Source organism: Tyto alba, unplaced genomic scaffold (genome assembly GCF_018691265.1).
Source record: "Tyto alba isolate M040663 unplaced genomic scaffold, T.alba_DEE_v4.0 Super-Scaffold_23, whole genome shotgun sequence".
NCBI lineage: Eukaryota > Metazoa > Chordata > Aves > Strigiformes > Tytonidae > Tyto > Tyto alba.
In genome coordinates, this window is record NW_024881297.1 from 29,215,036 (window position 1) to 29,228,199 (window position 13,164).

At 66.0% G+C, this 13,164-nt stretch overlaps 1 protein-coding gene across 3 annotated transcripts; it reads right to left on the bottom strand.

Moving 5' to 3' along the window:
* Positions 1 to 4,908: 4,908 nt before the first annotated feature.
* On the bottom strand, positions 4,909 to 12,175 carry TESPA1 (thymocyte expressed, positive selection associated 1). Of its 3 annotated transcripts, none has more exons than XM_042797108.1 (12): positions 11,985 to 12,175; positions 11,129 to 11,252; positions 9,263 to 9,484; positions 9,084 to 9,126; positions 8,444 to 8,493; positions 8,242 to 8,295; positions 7,874 to 7,910; positions 7,686 to 7,769; positions 7,371 to 7,579; positions 6,064 to 7,115; positions 5,552 to 5,657; positions 4,909 to 5,423 (listed from the first exon to the last, which is right to left on the bottom strand). In XM_042797108.1, exons 3-12 carry the CDS (start codon positions 9,426 to 9,428, stop codon positions 5,311 to 5,313), a joined length of 1,914 nt encoding a protein of 637 aa, XP_042653042.1. In that variant the 5' UTR covers positions 9,429 to 9,484; positions 11,129 to 11,252; positions 11,985 to 12,175; the 3' UTR covers positions 4,909 to 5,310. The 3 variants fall into 3 exon arrangements, with proteins under 3 accessions (XP_042653042.1, XP_042653041.1, XP_042653043.1); XM_042797107.1 differs by lacking the exon at positions 11,985 to 12,175 and adding an exon at positions 11,430 to 11,675; XM_042797109.1 differs by lacking the exons at positions 9,084 to 9,126; positions 11,129 to 11,252; positions 11,985 to 12,175 and having other exon boundaries at positions 9,263 to 9,292.
* Positions 12,176 to 13,164: the final 989 nt, after the last annotated feature.

Below are 13,164 nucleotides of genomic sequence, written 5' to 3' on the forward strand. Positions count from 1 at the left end.
GGGCATCTCATCCATAGGAACTGCAGGAGGAAGAGAGACAGCATCACCCACCCCGGTGGGGTGTCAGGACCCCCCACCAGGCACAAGACACCCCCCCACTCTGCACCCAACCGCTTGAAGAGATGACCTGACCCCCCCGCTCCTGCACCCCACTGGGGAGCACCCCGCGGGGACTTGCCCGACTCACGGCCAGCAGCCAGGCTGCCGGCGAGCCCGGCCAGCAGAAGGACGACCCAAAACTTCATCACCCCGGAGAATTTCGGACGATGGAGATGGTTGGGAGCCCCCCAGGGATGAGCCGGGGGCTGGGCCCCGTCCCTTATGAAGGCAGCGGGCGCCAATCGGAGGGGATGGGACGGCTCGAAGACGCACGGGATTTTCCAGGTGTGGGAAGGTGCCAGTGCCCGGGCGCCTGGCCAGGGGCAGGATTAGCCCGGATTAGCCCGGATTAGCTCAGATTAGCCCTGCAGCCCCTCCGGGCAGCACGGCCGACCCTGCTGCCAGCCCCGAGAGCACCCAAAGCAGCCCCAGCCCCGTTCCCAGGGCTCCAGGCCCTCCGTGTGCCGAGCAAATCCCGACTTCTCAAAGCCCCAACACCACATGTAGCTCCATGGCTCCCACTACATCATCCCAGCGCACTCCAATCACCCCAGTCCACCCCACACACAGCCCCCCAGTACACTCCTGTTCACCCCACAAGCCTCCCCCACACCCCATACTCTCCAAGCCCCCCACCCAGCTCACTCCCCAGCCCCTATACACCCCTCGACTGGCAGTCCCGCAGCCGCAGAGCTTTCTTGCTCATCACGGAGCATGTTTTTGGCTCCCGCGCTTTATTTCTCAGCACTTGACAGATGACAGACAGGGAGGGGACCCATGGGAGCGGCAGAGGTTTGGTGAGCTGGAGGGACACGTGAAGCCAGTCCCGGCCCCAGCAAGGAGTGGGGATGCGCTGGGGCGGTCGTGGTGATACACACAGCCCCTAAAACACAGAGGAAAGACGAGGGGAGGATGACTCTGCTCAGGAATTGGGGCAGGGCTGTGCTCGCAGTGTGGTAACAGGACAAAGATGCTGCGGGAGCATCCTCGCGGTCCACTCTGGCCCCAGCTCCTCCTCATTTCGGGGATGAGTGGGGCAGAGCATCTCTCTCCCCTTCTGGGGTTGCGGGTTGAGCTGGGAACATCTTCACTGATTCAGGGGATTAGCTGAGCCAAAGGAGGTTGGTGCTTTGAGGCCAAGGGAACGGACGGGAGGGACCACGAAGCTCCATGGGATGAGGACAAGCCAAGGCTCAGAGCTGAGGCTGCCGTGAGCTGCAAAAAAAAAAATAAAATAAAATAAAATAAAATAAAATAAAATAAAATAAAATAAAATAAAATAAAATAAAATAAAATAAAATAAAATAAAATAAAATAAAATAAAATAAAATAAAACAGCATGAATAATCTCCCCGGCACTTCTTAGCAAACCAACCCCGTCCAGAGCGTACGGGAGGTGGGGAGGGAGGGAGCCGTGTCAGGTCTCTCCAGATAAACGAGGGGGGAAGCGCGGCGGCTCGACAGCCCCCCTGTCAGCATCTCACCGCGGCCGGGGCGGCCGGAGCAGCCGAGCGTGACCCGCTGCCGTGCCGGCACTGACAGCGCTGGCGGCACGGCCGGGAGGGATCCGCCTGCTCGGTTTCAGACCACCAGCCTGCAAACGCACCAAAAAAAAAAAAAAAAGGTTTCGGTGAAACTTTGGGGGAGGATTGACGGAGGCGCCGACAGCAGGTCCCTGGGCTGGAGCTGGGTACGCAGGGACGTGGCCCTGGAGATGCTGGGTCATGGATGGGGGGGCTACTGGGAAGCAGATGGGGTGCTACTTGGGGGGGGGGGGGGGGGGGGCAGATGGGGTGCTGTAGCAAACCCGTACCCAGATGCAGGACACGTTTGCAGCTCCTGGCCTCTCCCCTGCCCCCCAAACAGTTCATGCTCCCCGTGGGAAGGTGCTCCCACGGCTCGGCCACATCATTCCTTCAGCCCTTGGGCAAGCAAACGCGCCCAGCTCTTTTTGCGTCAGGCTGTGGGTTGCTCATCCTTGAATTAAAATGCTCTCACAGCCTCAAGACTTTTCTTTTCAGTCTAAAACCTGCAAAATCGCGTTTTCCCTGCTCAGGTGGGGTCGCAGAAATAGCACAGCCTCTTTGCCAGAGCCCAGAGCTCAGAGAAGAGGACACTTAATCTCCTTGCACCCATAAATCACCGTCCCTGGTCCCAGGCAGAGCTTTTGCTGCCTCTTGGCTTCAGAGATGGGGGATAAATCCTCGGTATTTTCCATGCATTTCTCTGCCCAGTGCCTGAGGGAGGATTTGTGCCACATACCCGGCTTCTCAGGGGACCCTGTTCATTCCCAGTGGGCAGAGGAAGAAGAGCACCCAGCTCTGCCCTGGGGTGGGATTTCAGGCACCCGGATACAGGGTGCGGAGCCAAAACCCCCCCGGGGGGGAGCAGGTCGGAGCTGGGATCCTGGCTCAGGGAGATAATTCCCAAATACCCGGCATGGGGTGGCCGGGGAGCTCATCTGCTCTCCAGTGTAACTTCATTTTGATGCTGCACCATTTACCAGGTATTCCATCCCCCAGGATTAATTCTTCTCTGCCCTAAAAACCGCCGGCTCCCGCCTCAGAAGCACCGAGGGCTTCAACATTTGCATGAAATGTGATTAAACTGTTGCTCTCGTTTCCCCGGGTCCGGCAGCGAAGCTGGATGAAGATGTCCTGTCGTGTCCCCAGCCCGTCCCCATCTCCAGCTACTCATTCCCAGTGGTTTCTCCGTTCAGTGGACTGGTTTTCAGCCAGGTCCCAGTCTGGTTCCTGCAGGCACCATTGGGATGGGGCTGGCGTTGGGCACCCCCAGCGATGGGTAACCTGGTCCTGAGCTCCGACCGTTCTCCATCAAAGCTTTCTCAGGAGGCTTCGGCCAGCCCCATCCAGGACCTGCCCAGCAAATCCCGGGACAGTGGAGGGTTTATTTTTCGGACAGGCAGAGCCAGGGGACCAGGAAGGTGCCTGGGGGTCACTGCCTCAGCTTGCAGGAGCATCCAGGTGTGGGGGGGTCCCACACAGACGCCGCTGCAGAGACCGGGGAGGTGGATAAAGCTCAGCCCTGGGCAGCCTGAACCAGCCTGGAGCAGGTTGGGACTGTGTGTGTCCCCCCCGCCTCCATGGGACCCACAGAGCAGCCAGGACGGGCTGTGGGAGCCCGGCTGGGTGCCGGAGGGGCCGTGGGGCTAATCCAGGATAATCCCATTTTTGGCTGCTCTCCACAGGGAAACCCTGGGGTTTGTTTATCCATCAGGATTTTTCCAGTAACTCCAGCGCCGATGCCCTGGAGCTGGTGCCGTCCCTGAACCCAAAACCACAGCGTGGTGGACCACCACCACGGTGGGCAACCGGGGTGGGGACCGTGAGAGCCCAGGGAGGAGGGCGACCGTGGTGGCACCTTCCTGAGGTGATGGGGATCTGGCCTGGGGTGACTTGTGACCTGTCCCTGTCCCCTGGGTAGATCTGGAGGGGCGGGAGCAGAGCTGGACCTTGAATCTGTGGCTCGGGACCACTTTGGGGTGAGCCCTGCGGGAGGCTGCCGGGGTGCCCAGCCCAGCACCCACCACCCTGCCCAATTCGGGACCGTGCCCACGCTCGACGCCCACATCACCCAGGGGCAAAAGCCACCAAAAAAGCTGTTCATGTCCTTCCCGGGCACGCGGCAGCAGCAGCGGCAGCAGCGCAGGAGGGGTTAAGGAGCAGATGCAGCATCATCTCAGTGTGCGGTTTCCTTTAGATGCCCAGATCTCAGGAGGAGGAGGAGGAGGAGGAGGAGGAGGAGGAGGAGGAGAACAGCGAGCCAGAAAGAAAAGGTGGCAGGAAGATGAAGAACAGGCCTGGAGCCATGAAGTGCCCCGATAAGGAAACAGAAGGAGGCTCAGCAGGGGTGAGAGAAGCCGGAGAGGCCAAAAAAGTCCTGAGCAGCACCCGTTGTTCCAGCCCTACCCCTGGGTTTGCACCCGAGGGGGGCATGCTTGTCCAGGGGGGCACCACGGGACCCCAGCCCTCCCCTTCAGCAGGGGTGGGGGGTTGGTACTTGGGGTCTGGAGGGCAGGAACCCCCCAGCCTTGCTGGCAGCTCCTCTGTCCCTCAACCCCCCCAGCTCAGGTCCCTCTGGGACACCGGGAGGGCTCATGCTGGGGGTCTCCACCCCAGAGCGGGGTGAGCAGGGCTGGATCCCACCCCCACCCCCCCCCCAGCAACTCCAAGCAGGGGCACAGCCACCATCGTCCCTTTGGGAACTTTATTTCCAGCGTGCTGCCGGCTCTGCCCAGCAAACCCCCGTCCTAGTGTTACAGGCGCTGCAGCACGGGGGCCCGACGGTGGCCAAAGTGCAAGTGATGTCCCCAAGAGCCAGGCACGGGGGACAGGTCCCCAGTGCTGTCCTGGGGACGGGGGAGAGGTCCCCAGTGCTGTCCCGGGGACAGGGGAGAGGTCCCCAGTGCTGTCCTGGGGACAGGGGAGAGGTCCCCAGTGCTTTCCCAGGGACAGGGGAGAGGTCCCCAATGCTGTCCCGGGGACAGGGGAGAGGTCCCCAGTGCTGTCCTGGGGACGGGGGAGAGGCCCCCAGTGCTGTCCCGGGGACGGAGGAGAGGTCCCCAGTGCTGTCCCAAGGACGGGGAAGATGTCCCCAGTGCTGTCCCAGGGACGGGGGAGAGGTCCCCAGTGCTTTCCCAGGGATGGGGGAGAGGTCCCCAGTGCTGTCCCAGGGACGGGGGAGAGGTCCCCAGTGCTGTCCCTGGGGACGGGGGAGAGGTCCCCAGTGCTGTCCTGGGGACGGGGGAGAGGTCCCCAGTGCTGTCCCAGGGACAGAGGAGAGGTCCCCAGTGCTGTCCTGGGGACGGGGGAGAGGTCCCCAGTGCTGTCCCAGGGACAGAGGAGAGGTCCCCAGTGCTGCCCCAGGCCGGGACAGACGTCCCCGGTGCTGCCACGGTGCAGCCGCAGCCCCAGCGCCGGCAGCTTGGACAGTGGGGGGATGCCTGTGCCCCAAAAGTCCTGAGTCACAAGTTTTTCTGTGCCAAACACACCCACTCATGCACCCACACGTGCACCCACACCCACGCGTGCACTCACACCCACACCCAGGTGTACACACAGTGCTCAGCCCTCGGCTGAGGTTGGTCTCCGTGTCCGAAACACGACGATCCGGTCTGGGCCATCCGGCCCCCAGCCGTGGCTACCTGCCGGTACCGGTACCGGAGCAAGCCCAGGTCCCTCTGCGGTGGCCTCAGGCCACCTGGTCGGTGCCGTGGAACCGGGCCGTGGGCGGGTGGTCTGGCACCGGTTCCTCCACGAAGCCGCTGCTGTCCGACCGCCCGCTGCTGGTGTGCAGCATGAAGCCTGGAGCAGGGGGGACAAGAAGTTGGGGACAAGTTGGGGACAAGCGCTGGCACCCGGCCCCCACTGGGCTGGCAGCCCCACCACCTCCCGTACCCACCCGGGAGGGTGGGGAAACCCCCACGACTTACTTCTTCGCACCCCGACAGAGGAGTGGAGGGACCGGACGGCTTCCCTGCGGGCATCACCATCCTCCTCCTCCTCCTCCTCCTCCTCCTCCTCGCTGGCGCTCAGCACCTGCGGGCAGGATGAGGCAGGGCTGGCTGAGGAGCGGCTCCGGGTGAGTGTGTGTGTGCAAAGGGGCAGCTGTGAACACCCACGCACCCCTCCGGGGTGGGGGGAGAGGTTGGGGGGGGGTGTGTGTGCAAGGATGCTTGTGCATGCGTGCGAGCCCGTGTGGGCCCCCCCCCCCCGCCCCTGCCAGAGGCTCCATTTGAAGCTCTAAATCATTCAAACCTTAAAAGCCCTGAGCACCCTCCGGGGACATTTCCTACTCCAGCTCCTCCCCGCCCCGCCCCGCCAGCCCCCGCCAGCCCCCACCAGCCGAAGGGACCCCCTGAGCTGCTGCCCCGCTCCCAGCCCCCTCCTGCCCCCCCCCACCCCCCCACCCCTCCGTGCCCATCACCTGGGTATCGCCCCTCACCTCCTCCATCTCGAAGGAGTCCACTGGGTCCTGCCAGCTGGGACGGTGGGGCGAGGGGCCCATCCTGGGGGGCTGCAACCCTGGTGCATCCAAGGGGCCCCCCCGGCGCCGGCCCTTGCTCCGCCGATCCCGGGGGCCTCCGGATCTCGGTGTGTCTGAGCCGGGGGAACGTGCCCCACTGGGGTCCCCGGGGTCACCCAGGCACCCATGGGACCTTGCCTTCCTCCTGGGGGAGGTCCCCAAGGAGCCGGAGCCGAAGCCGGAGTCCCCCTCGGACCCCAGCCCCTCTGGGTGCTCAGGGGTGACCCACACCCAGCTGGCGTGGGGGGCCGGGGGAGCTGATATTGGGGACAAGGTGACGTTCGCAGCAGCGTCTGGCTGGCGCTCCTCCGTGCTGACCCGTCCTGCTCCGAGGGGACACGGAGCATCGCCAGTCCCCCGAGCCACCCCCCGAGGGCTGTCCCCGCTCCCCCGGCCATGGGGACGGGACCGCTCCAGGTGTCCCCGTGCAGCACCCACCGACATCCCCGCTGGGGCTGGGCTGGGGGACGGCTCCCCCTCCCCTCCGCAGCTCGCCGGGGGGGCCGCACCACCGTGATGGGGACACCCGGGGACACGGGGCGCTGGGGGACCCCCCTCCGCTCCCCGCCGATGCTGCGCCGTGTCCCCGTCCCTTCCCCAGCCCTCGAGGACATCGGTGGGGTCGAACCGAAACTTCTCCTCCCTCGCCCGCTCCAACACCTCCTGCACCACCTTCCCCAGGGCGCTGGGCTGGCTGGGGGGGACGGTGGGCACCCGGCCGGTCCCCCGTGGGTTGTCCTCGTCCCGTGGGGACGTGTAGAGGCACATGGTGGACACGGCTTTCTTCAGGCGCTCCACAGGCGAGAGGGTGCTGGGTTGGGTGGGGGTAAGGCGGATGTCGGGGACCTCGGGACAAGCCCAGGAGAGACGGGAGGGGGAGATGCGCTGCACGGGGGTCCGCGAGACGTAGGAGTAGAGGCAGAAGAAAGCGTCAGCCGTGGCGGCCAGAGCCTGGACCTGCTGGAAGCGACCTGAGGAGATGGGGGGGGGGTGGATCAAGGGGGGGCTGTGGGGTACGGGATGCTCGGTGGGGCTAGGAGGTAGGGCCAGGGGCAGGGTGGGCTCGAAGTGTTCCTCCCCAGCTCACAAGCGGGGGAAACTGAGGCACGGGAGCATCTTTCCCACCACCCCAAAGGAGCAAAGCCCCGCCGGCGTGGGGGATCCCACCCCACGTGTCGGTGTCTCCCCAGGGCGGGGTTGGGGTTGGGGACCCGCGTGTCACCCACTGGCCAGCATCAGGCAGGGGTCCTCCATCTCCATGCGCCGCACTTGGGCCTTGAGGAAGAGCTGGAAGTCGATGCCCCTGGCCCGGGAAGGAGCCGAGAAGAAGCGCGCAGGGACGCGGGCCACGGCCCCCGGCTCGCTCTGCACGAAGCCCAGGTTGTAGAGGATCTCCTCGGCGTCCGCCTGCCACCACTCCAGGACCTCGGAGATGCTGCAGGGTGGGGGGCAGCCCTGTCTCAGCCCCACGGGGACCAGTCTCACGAGGGGGTGACCCCACACCCTTCCCCTCCACGCACCCCACCCCCCCCAGCTCCTACCTGGAACTGGTCTTGGTGGTGAGGCTGGAGAGGGCGCTGGATGCCATGCTGTGCCCCAGGCTGAGGTGCTTCTCCCGCAGGACCCTGGCAGGGAGGGGACAGAGCTGAGCAAAGGGGATGCTGCCAGCAGGATGCACGGGGACGGTGCCCCCACATCCCCCCCCCCGCCCCGGGACCCCAAACCTCACCTGCCCGTGACCTTGTTGCTCCCCGGTAGCAGAAGAGCTGGGAAAAGGGAGCGGAAAGGTGACAAGGAGTGAGGTGAGGTGTTTTGGGGACGGGTGTCACACTCACCACCCTGGGAGTTGTCCCGAGCAGTCACAGCCCGGAGCCTGGAGGGGGGGGGGACACGCAGAGCTTGGGGACAACCCAGCCCCACTGAAACCCTCCTTGGAGGAAAAGCTGACGATGGTGGCTCTGTCCCCCCCCTCCTCCCCGGGTCTGATCCTGCCTGTCCACAGCTCCCCTGCCTCCACCGGGGCAGCTCTGCTCGTGGGGTGACAGCGACACCGCAGGAGGGGACACCCCAGGGCGCCCCGGGGGGGGTGGCTGGTACCTTCAGCTCCCAGGGTCAGGTCATCCTCGAAGCTGGTCCCGTTGCTCCCACACGCTGCGAGAGAGCAAGGCTTTGCGAGGCGTGGGGACACCCAGACCTGTCCCCAGGCACCTCGCGTGCACCCCGTGGGGTTGGGGGGGGGGGAGGTTTTGGGGACAAGTAGGGACCCCCAGGAGACCCACTGGGGGAAAAGCTGACGTACCATAGGGGCCTGGCAAGCCCAGCTCCTCCGGCGGGACCTCCACGGATGACCTGAGCCAGAGCAAAACCCCGGTGACATCCCCCTGTCCCCGTCCCGGGGGGGGCTGGAGGTGGGACGGGAGACCTGAGCGCAGCAGGACGGGCGGTGGGGGACAGGGACAGGGATAATGGGGTGCAGGCTGAGAGCAAGGGGACCCGACTGGCAGGCGGGTGCGTCATGGTGGGGTGTGGGGAGGGGGGGGGTCCCCTCGGCAGATCCCCAATCCCAGGGACCCCAGACCCCCGGGAGGCCCTGGAGAACCCCCAGCACCCTGTTCTCCCCACCCAGCCAAGGGTTTCCCAGAGGCACCCACGGGGCGCCGGGTGTGGGACCGTCATCCCACGCAGGTGGCCCTGGCGTGTGGCAGAGCCACGGCCGGGTGCCACATGCGCTTCCTGCGTGGGGGCAAGCAGGGAACTGGGAGGGGGGGGGGGGATCACACACACACACACACACACACACACCACCATCCCACCAGCACCCGCGCACCCGCTTCCAGGACGGGCCAAGCGCCAGCATCATCCCATTGCCCCCCACGGTGACACCGAAATCCCCGTGGGAACGGGTGTAGTGGCTTCTTCCCCCCCCCTCCCCGGCTCACCCACATTCCTGCAGCCACGTCTCTATCTTGCTGGAGGGGCTTCCTGGGAGATGGGGGGGGGGGATGGACAGAAACACCCGTGGTGAGATCACCCAGCACGCGAGGACCCCCCATCCTGTGTGCACCCCGGGGTGTTGTGTGTGTCCTTCCCCCCCCCCCCCCACCCCCCCAGCCTCAACCTTCGAGGAAGACGTCGTCTAGGTGGGGTGGCTGCAGCTCGGGGACGTCCTGCATGGCAGCGGCCGCCTCCTCCTCCACCACGGTGGTCCTCCAGCACCGGCTCTGCCGGGCCCACGCACGTCTCTTCTGCCACGAGGAAGGGCTGAGCACCGACGTGCCCTCCATGGCCACAGCGCCAGGGCCGGGGGGTGGGGGGTGTAGGGGGGGGGCCGGGGGTCTCTCTGTAGGGACAAGAGAGCTGTGAGGATGAGGGGAGGAGAGGGGAGGTTTTCCTCTACCTCCTACCCATGGGGTGGGACTATCAGGGTGCTTCGTGGATGGGTGAGCTCTGGGTGTCCCAGGGGTGCTGTGCTCCCCCCGTCCCGGGCGCCGAGGAGCTGGGGGGAGAGGGGACACACATGGGGATGGAGCTGCCGAAGCGAACAGCAAACGGAAGAGCTGCTGTGGCAGAGATAAGGCACGTGGAGCTGCACCACGGCTGGGCACGCTCCGGGGCGGCAGCCGAGGCCGAGCTCCAGAGCCTGGACCTTTCCCCGCTGGGGAAGGGGCGTCTCTCCCCCCACCCCAGCTCCTGCAGGGAGGTGATTTCCCATCCCCTCCCCATCCAACAGCCCCGGAGCGAAGCAGGAGACCATGTCCCCAGGGAGTCCCCTCTTCCCGAAGGATCTGAAGGATTCCAGCTCCTCCGTGGCACCCACTGAAGGGGGGGGTCCCTCAGCCCCTGCCCTCCCCAGCACAGATCCTGGCTGGGGACAGGGAGCCCCCCCCCACACACACACACCCCGGGCAGACCCCCCACGGCCACAGGGGACGAGGGTTCTCCAGCCGTCCGCCTGCTCTGGCCACGCGTCCCCACGGCTGAGCACGGGAGCATCCCAGTCCAGCCGTCCCCCCACCGCACCGGTGGGAACGGGAAACGCTTTGCAGGGGCCACCACGGTGTCACCCCACCGGCGTGGCTCATCCCCCACCCCACGGCACCGTGCCACGGCCGTGCCAAAAGTCCCCGGCGGCGGACGGGCACCTTGTCACCATTTCCTCATTTCACCTCTTGCCGGGCAGGGTGAGAGACAGGGTGAAGCCCCCGGGGCAGCACCCAATAGCACCCGTCTGGGCCACCCTGGTCCCCCGTGATGCTCAGGGCTGGGACATCACCTCCAGGAATGGGCCTGGGGGGGCTTGGGGAGGGGGGGGGTCAGGGAGCAGCAGCTTCGTAGCCGAGCTCTTCCTCAAGGCCACCTCCGAGGGCACGTGGCCGGGTGCTGTCCCCATCACGGCCCCTCGGGAGCCGCAGACCCAGGAGGTGCTGCGACCACCTCGTGTGAGTGTTAACGGCTCCCGGCCCCCCCCCCTCCTCCCCGCCCAGGGGTGGGGGGGGTCAGCCCAGGGGGGCAAAGGGGTTCTGCAGAGCCCAGCGAGGGGCTGCGGCACAAGGGGCCGTGGGTGGGGGGACCAAGCCAGGGCTCGTTTGTCCTGCCACATCCCGGGACATCCCAGCCCCGTCCCCTGCCACCCCCCAGCCCTGTCCCCTGCCACCCCCAACCCCGCCCCCTGCCACCCCCAGCCCTGTCCCCCTCATTCCCTCCGCTCTCCCACTCCGCTCCCCGTCCCTTTGCTGCCACAAAAGACTTTCCCGCTCGCTCCAGGTACGGGAATCATCTCTCCCGGGTGCCCCAAGTCCCCATCACCCCCATGGTCCTGTCTCTTCCCCCTCCCCAAACTCAGGTCCATCTACCTCCGTCTCTTCCGCCCTCCATCCCCACAGCCCCCAGGCCCGCCCCCCCCCCCCCCGCCTCCCCCTTCCCCTGCAACCCCTCCTGGGCCAAAGCCGCCCCCCAAATCCCTCCGTGTGGCTCCGGCACTCACCGGCGTGGGGGCAGCCGGGCAACCTATCTCCGGCGAGGGGCCATCAGCCGTGGCATCCCGCCGCCCCACCGCCGCGCCCGGCCCCCGGCGGCATCTGTCGTCAGTGAGGAGGGAGGAAACTCATCTGTTTTGAAGAGGAAATTAAAAAAATCAACAGCGAAACCTCAAACGTTGACCCACATCCGCTACCACAACGGGAAAAACTTAATGAGCTGTCGACGTGGGCGAGGGTGGCTAATAATAGCCTGGGCACCAATTGAGCCACCCAGGTTGCCCTCGCCATGGGCGGGAGGGCACCCACCTTCTGGAGGGGTCCCCTGCACCCAGCCTGCTCCAAGGGTGGCCGTGACACCCCAAAGAGGGGTCCCGAGGCCCTGCGTTCTCCTTGGTGGCCGGCCCCCGGGTCCCCAAAAAGCTCAACGTGCCCGTGGGCTTTGCGCAAGGGATGTGAGGATGAGGAGGGCGTTTTGCTTTGCGCCCCACAGCACCCAGCTCCCTCCCGGGTGAGCACCCCGGGGGTCCGGCACGTCGTGCCAAGCTGCTGATGCCGCCGGGCCGATAAAGGAGCGTTGGACGAGCGTGTGGCACGTGGGGCTTATCACCCACTAGCCAGGCAAGCCCCGCGCAGCCCCGATAAGGGGACCCAAAGCGGCTCTGCCTGGAGTGTGTGGGGGGGGACACACACAAACCAGGCTGGGGTGGCTCTTGGGGTGACGGGTGAAGCCACCCCGGGCTCAAAGGGCAGCGAGGGGGGTGAGGGAGGCGGTTTTCCCCGTGGAAAATCCCACCCTCCGGCATCTCCCGGTGACAAGAACGGCCCCACCGAGGACATCCCCGAAACGGGGACAGCACCTACCTCCAGCGGGGACATCACGGCCACCGAGGTGCCACCCCTGGTCCCTCATCTGTCCCTCGGGAGCCAGGAGCCCGGGCGCTGCCCCGTTGCGAGCCACGATCCCGTCAAAAAAGGCAAGGAAGCTCCTGGGCCCGGAATGCTGCCGCCCGCCGGAGGGATATTTTTAGCCCGCGGAGTGTTTGTGGATAAAATCCCTGAATTAAGCGCCCCTTCAGACTGGCTGGGGGCTCCCGGCGGGGGGGGGGCGGGGGGGGGGGGGGGCCGGCTCCTTTGGGTGTCCCTTCACCCAGCACATCCCCTGCGATGGGGCACGTTCCCGGCTTGGCGTCGTCCCTCGTCCGGCTCCTCTCTGGGGTGGGAGCGGGAAAACGGCCTCGTGCTGCTCCCCGGTTGTATCAGATGGGGGGGCCCGTGGGGGGGGGGGGGGGGGCACGGATCCCAAAGGCCAGGGGACATTTTGTTGAACGGCCAAGGGACCCAGGTTGCCCCCAGGGGCTGGTTATTGATATTTCTGGTGCTGACGGCAGCCAGGGAAGGGGGCGGGTGGGGGGGTGGGGGGGGTGGGAGGGGGCTCCCAGTTTCACCAGTATCCTAAAGCAAATCATCGCCCCCCCCCCCCCCCCCCTCCATGCAGCACCATCCTCAAGCCCACCACCACCGTGTCGGCATCCGCACCCCGAGCTGGAGCCGGCCCGTGGTCCATCCTCCATCCCGCCCCCCCCCCCCCAAAAAAAACACCTTTGTTGGGCACTTGCACAGCTCTGAAAATGCTTTTACCCCCCCCCCCTCCCGGTCCCCCCCCAGCCCCTTTTTTTTTCCCCACCTCTGGGAGTTGGATCGAAATCGGGAAGGGTTTTCCATAAAAAACCCATCGAGGAGCAAAATGGCAGAACACTGGGGGGGGGGGCAGAGGGGTTGTGGGGATGGGGACCCCACCCCCCAACCGCTCACCAGCCGGGGGGGGGGGGCTATGGGGAGGAGGGGGGCCCCCCCCCCATCTGAGGGAGCGGGGACCCCAAAGGCAAAGCTCTGCCCCTCGGAGCGGAGGAGGGGGTTGGTTGGCAGCCGCGTGGAGCATCCCTGTGTTGAGAGCCCCAGGACCGGGCAGGATTAAACCCCGGGGGCAGGGGGGTGGGGGTCACCGAGCTCAGGCGGAGGAGTGGGGGGGCCGCCAAGTGTT

What these genes read in the sequence shown, in the direction of transcription:
- TESPA1 (XM_042797108.1), bottom strand. Translation starts at nt 9,428, where the DNA reads ATGGAGGGCACGTCGGTGCTCAGCCCTTCCTCGTGGCAGAAGAGACGT. An exon ending in CCTGACCCTGGGAGCTGAAG is followed by an intron (nt 7,911 to 8,241) that starts GTACCAGCCACC and finishes CCCTTTTCCCAG; the next exon opens with CTCTTCTGCTACCGGGGAGC. An exon ending in AGCAACAAGGTCACGGGCAG is followed by an intron (nt 7,770 to 7,873) that starts GTGAGGTTTGGG and finishes CCTCCCTGCCAG; the next exon opens with GGTCCTGCGGGAGAAGCACC.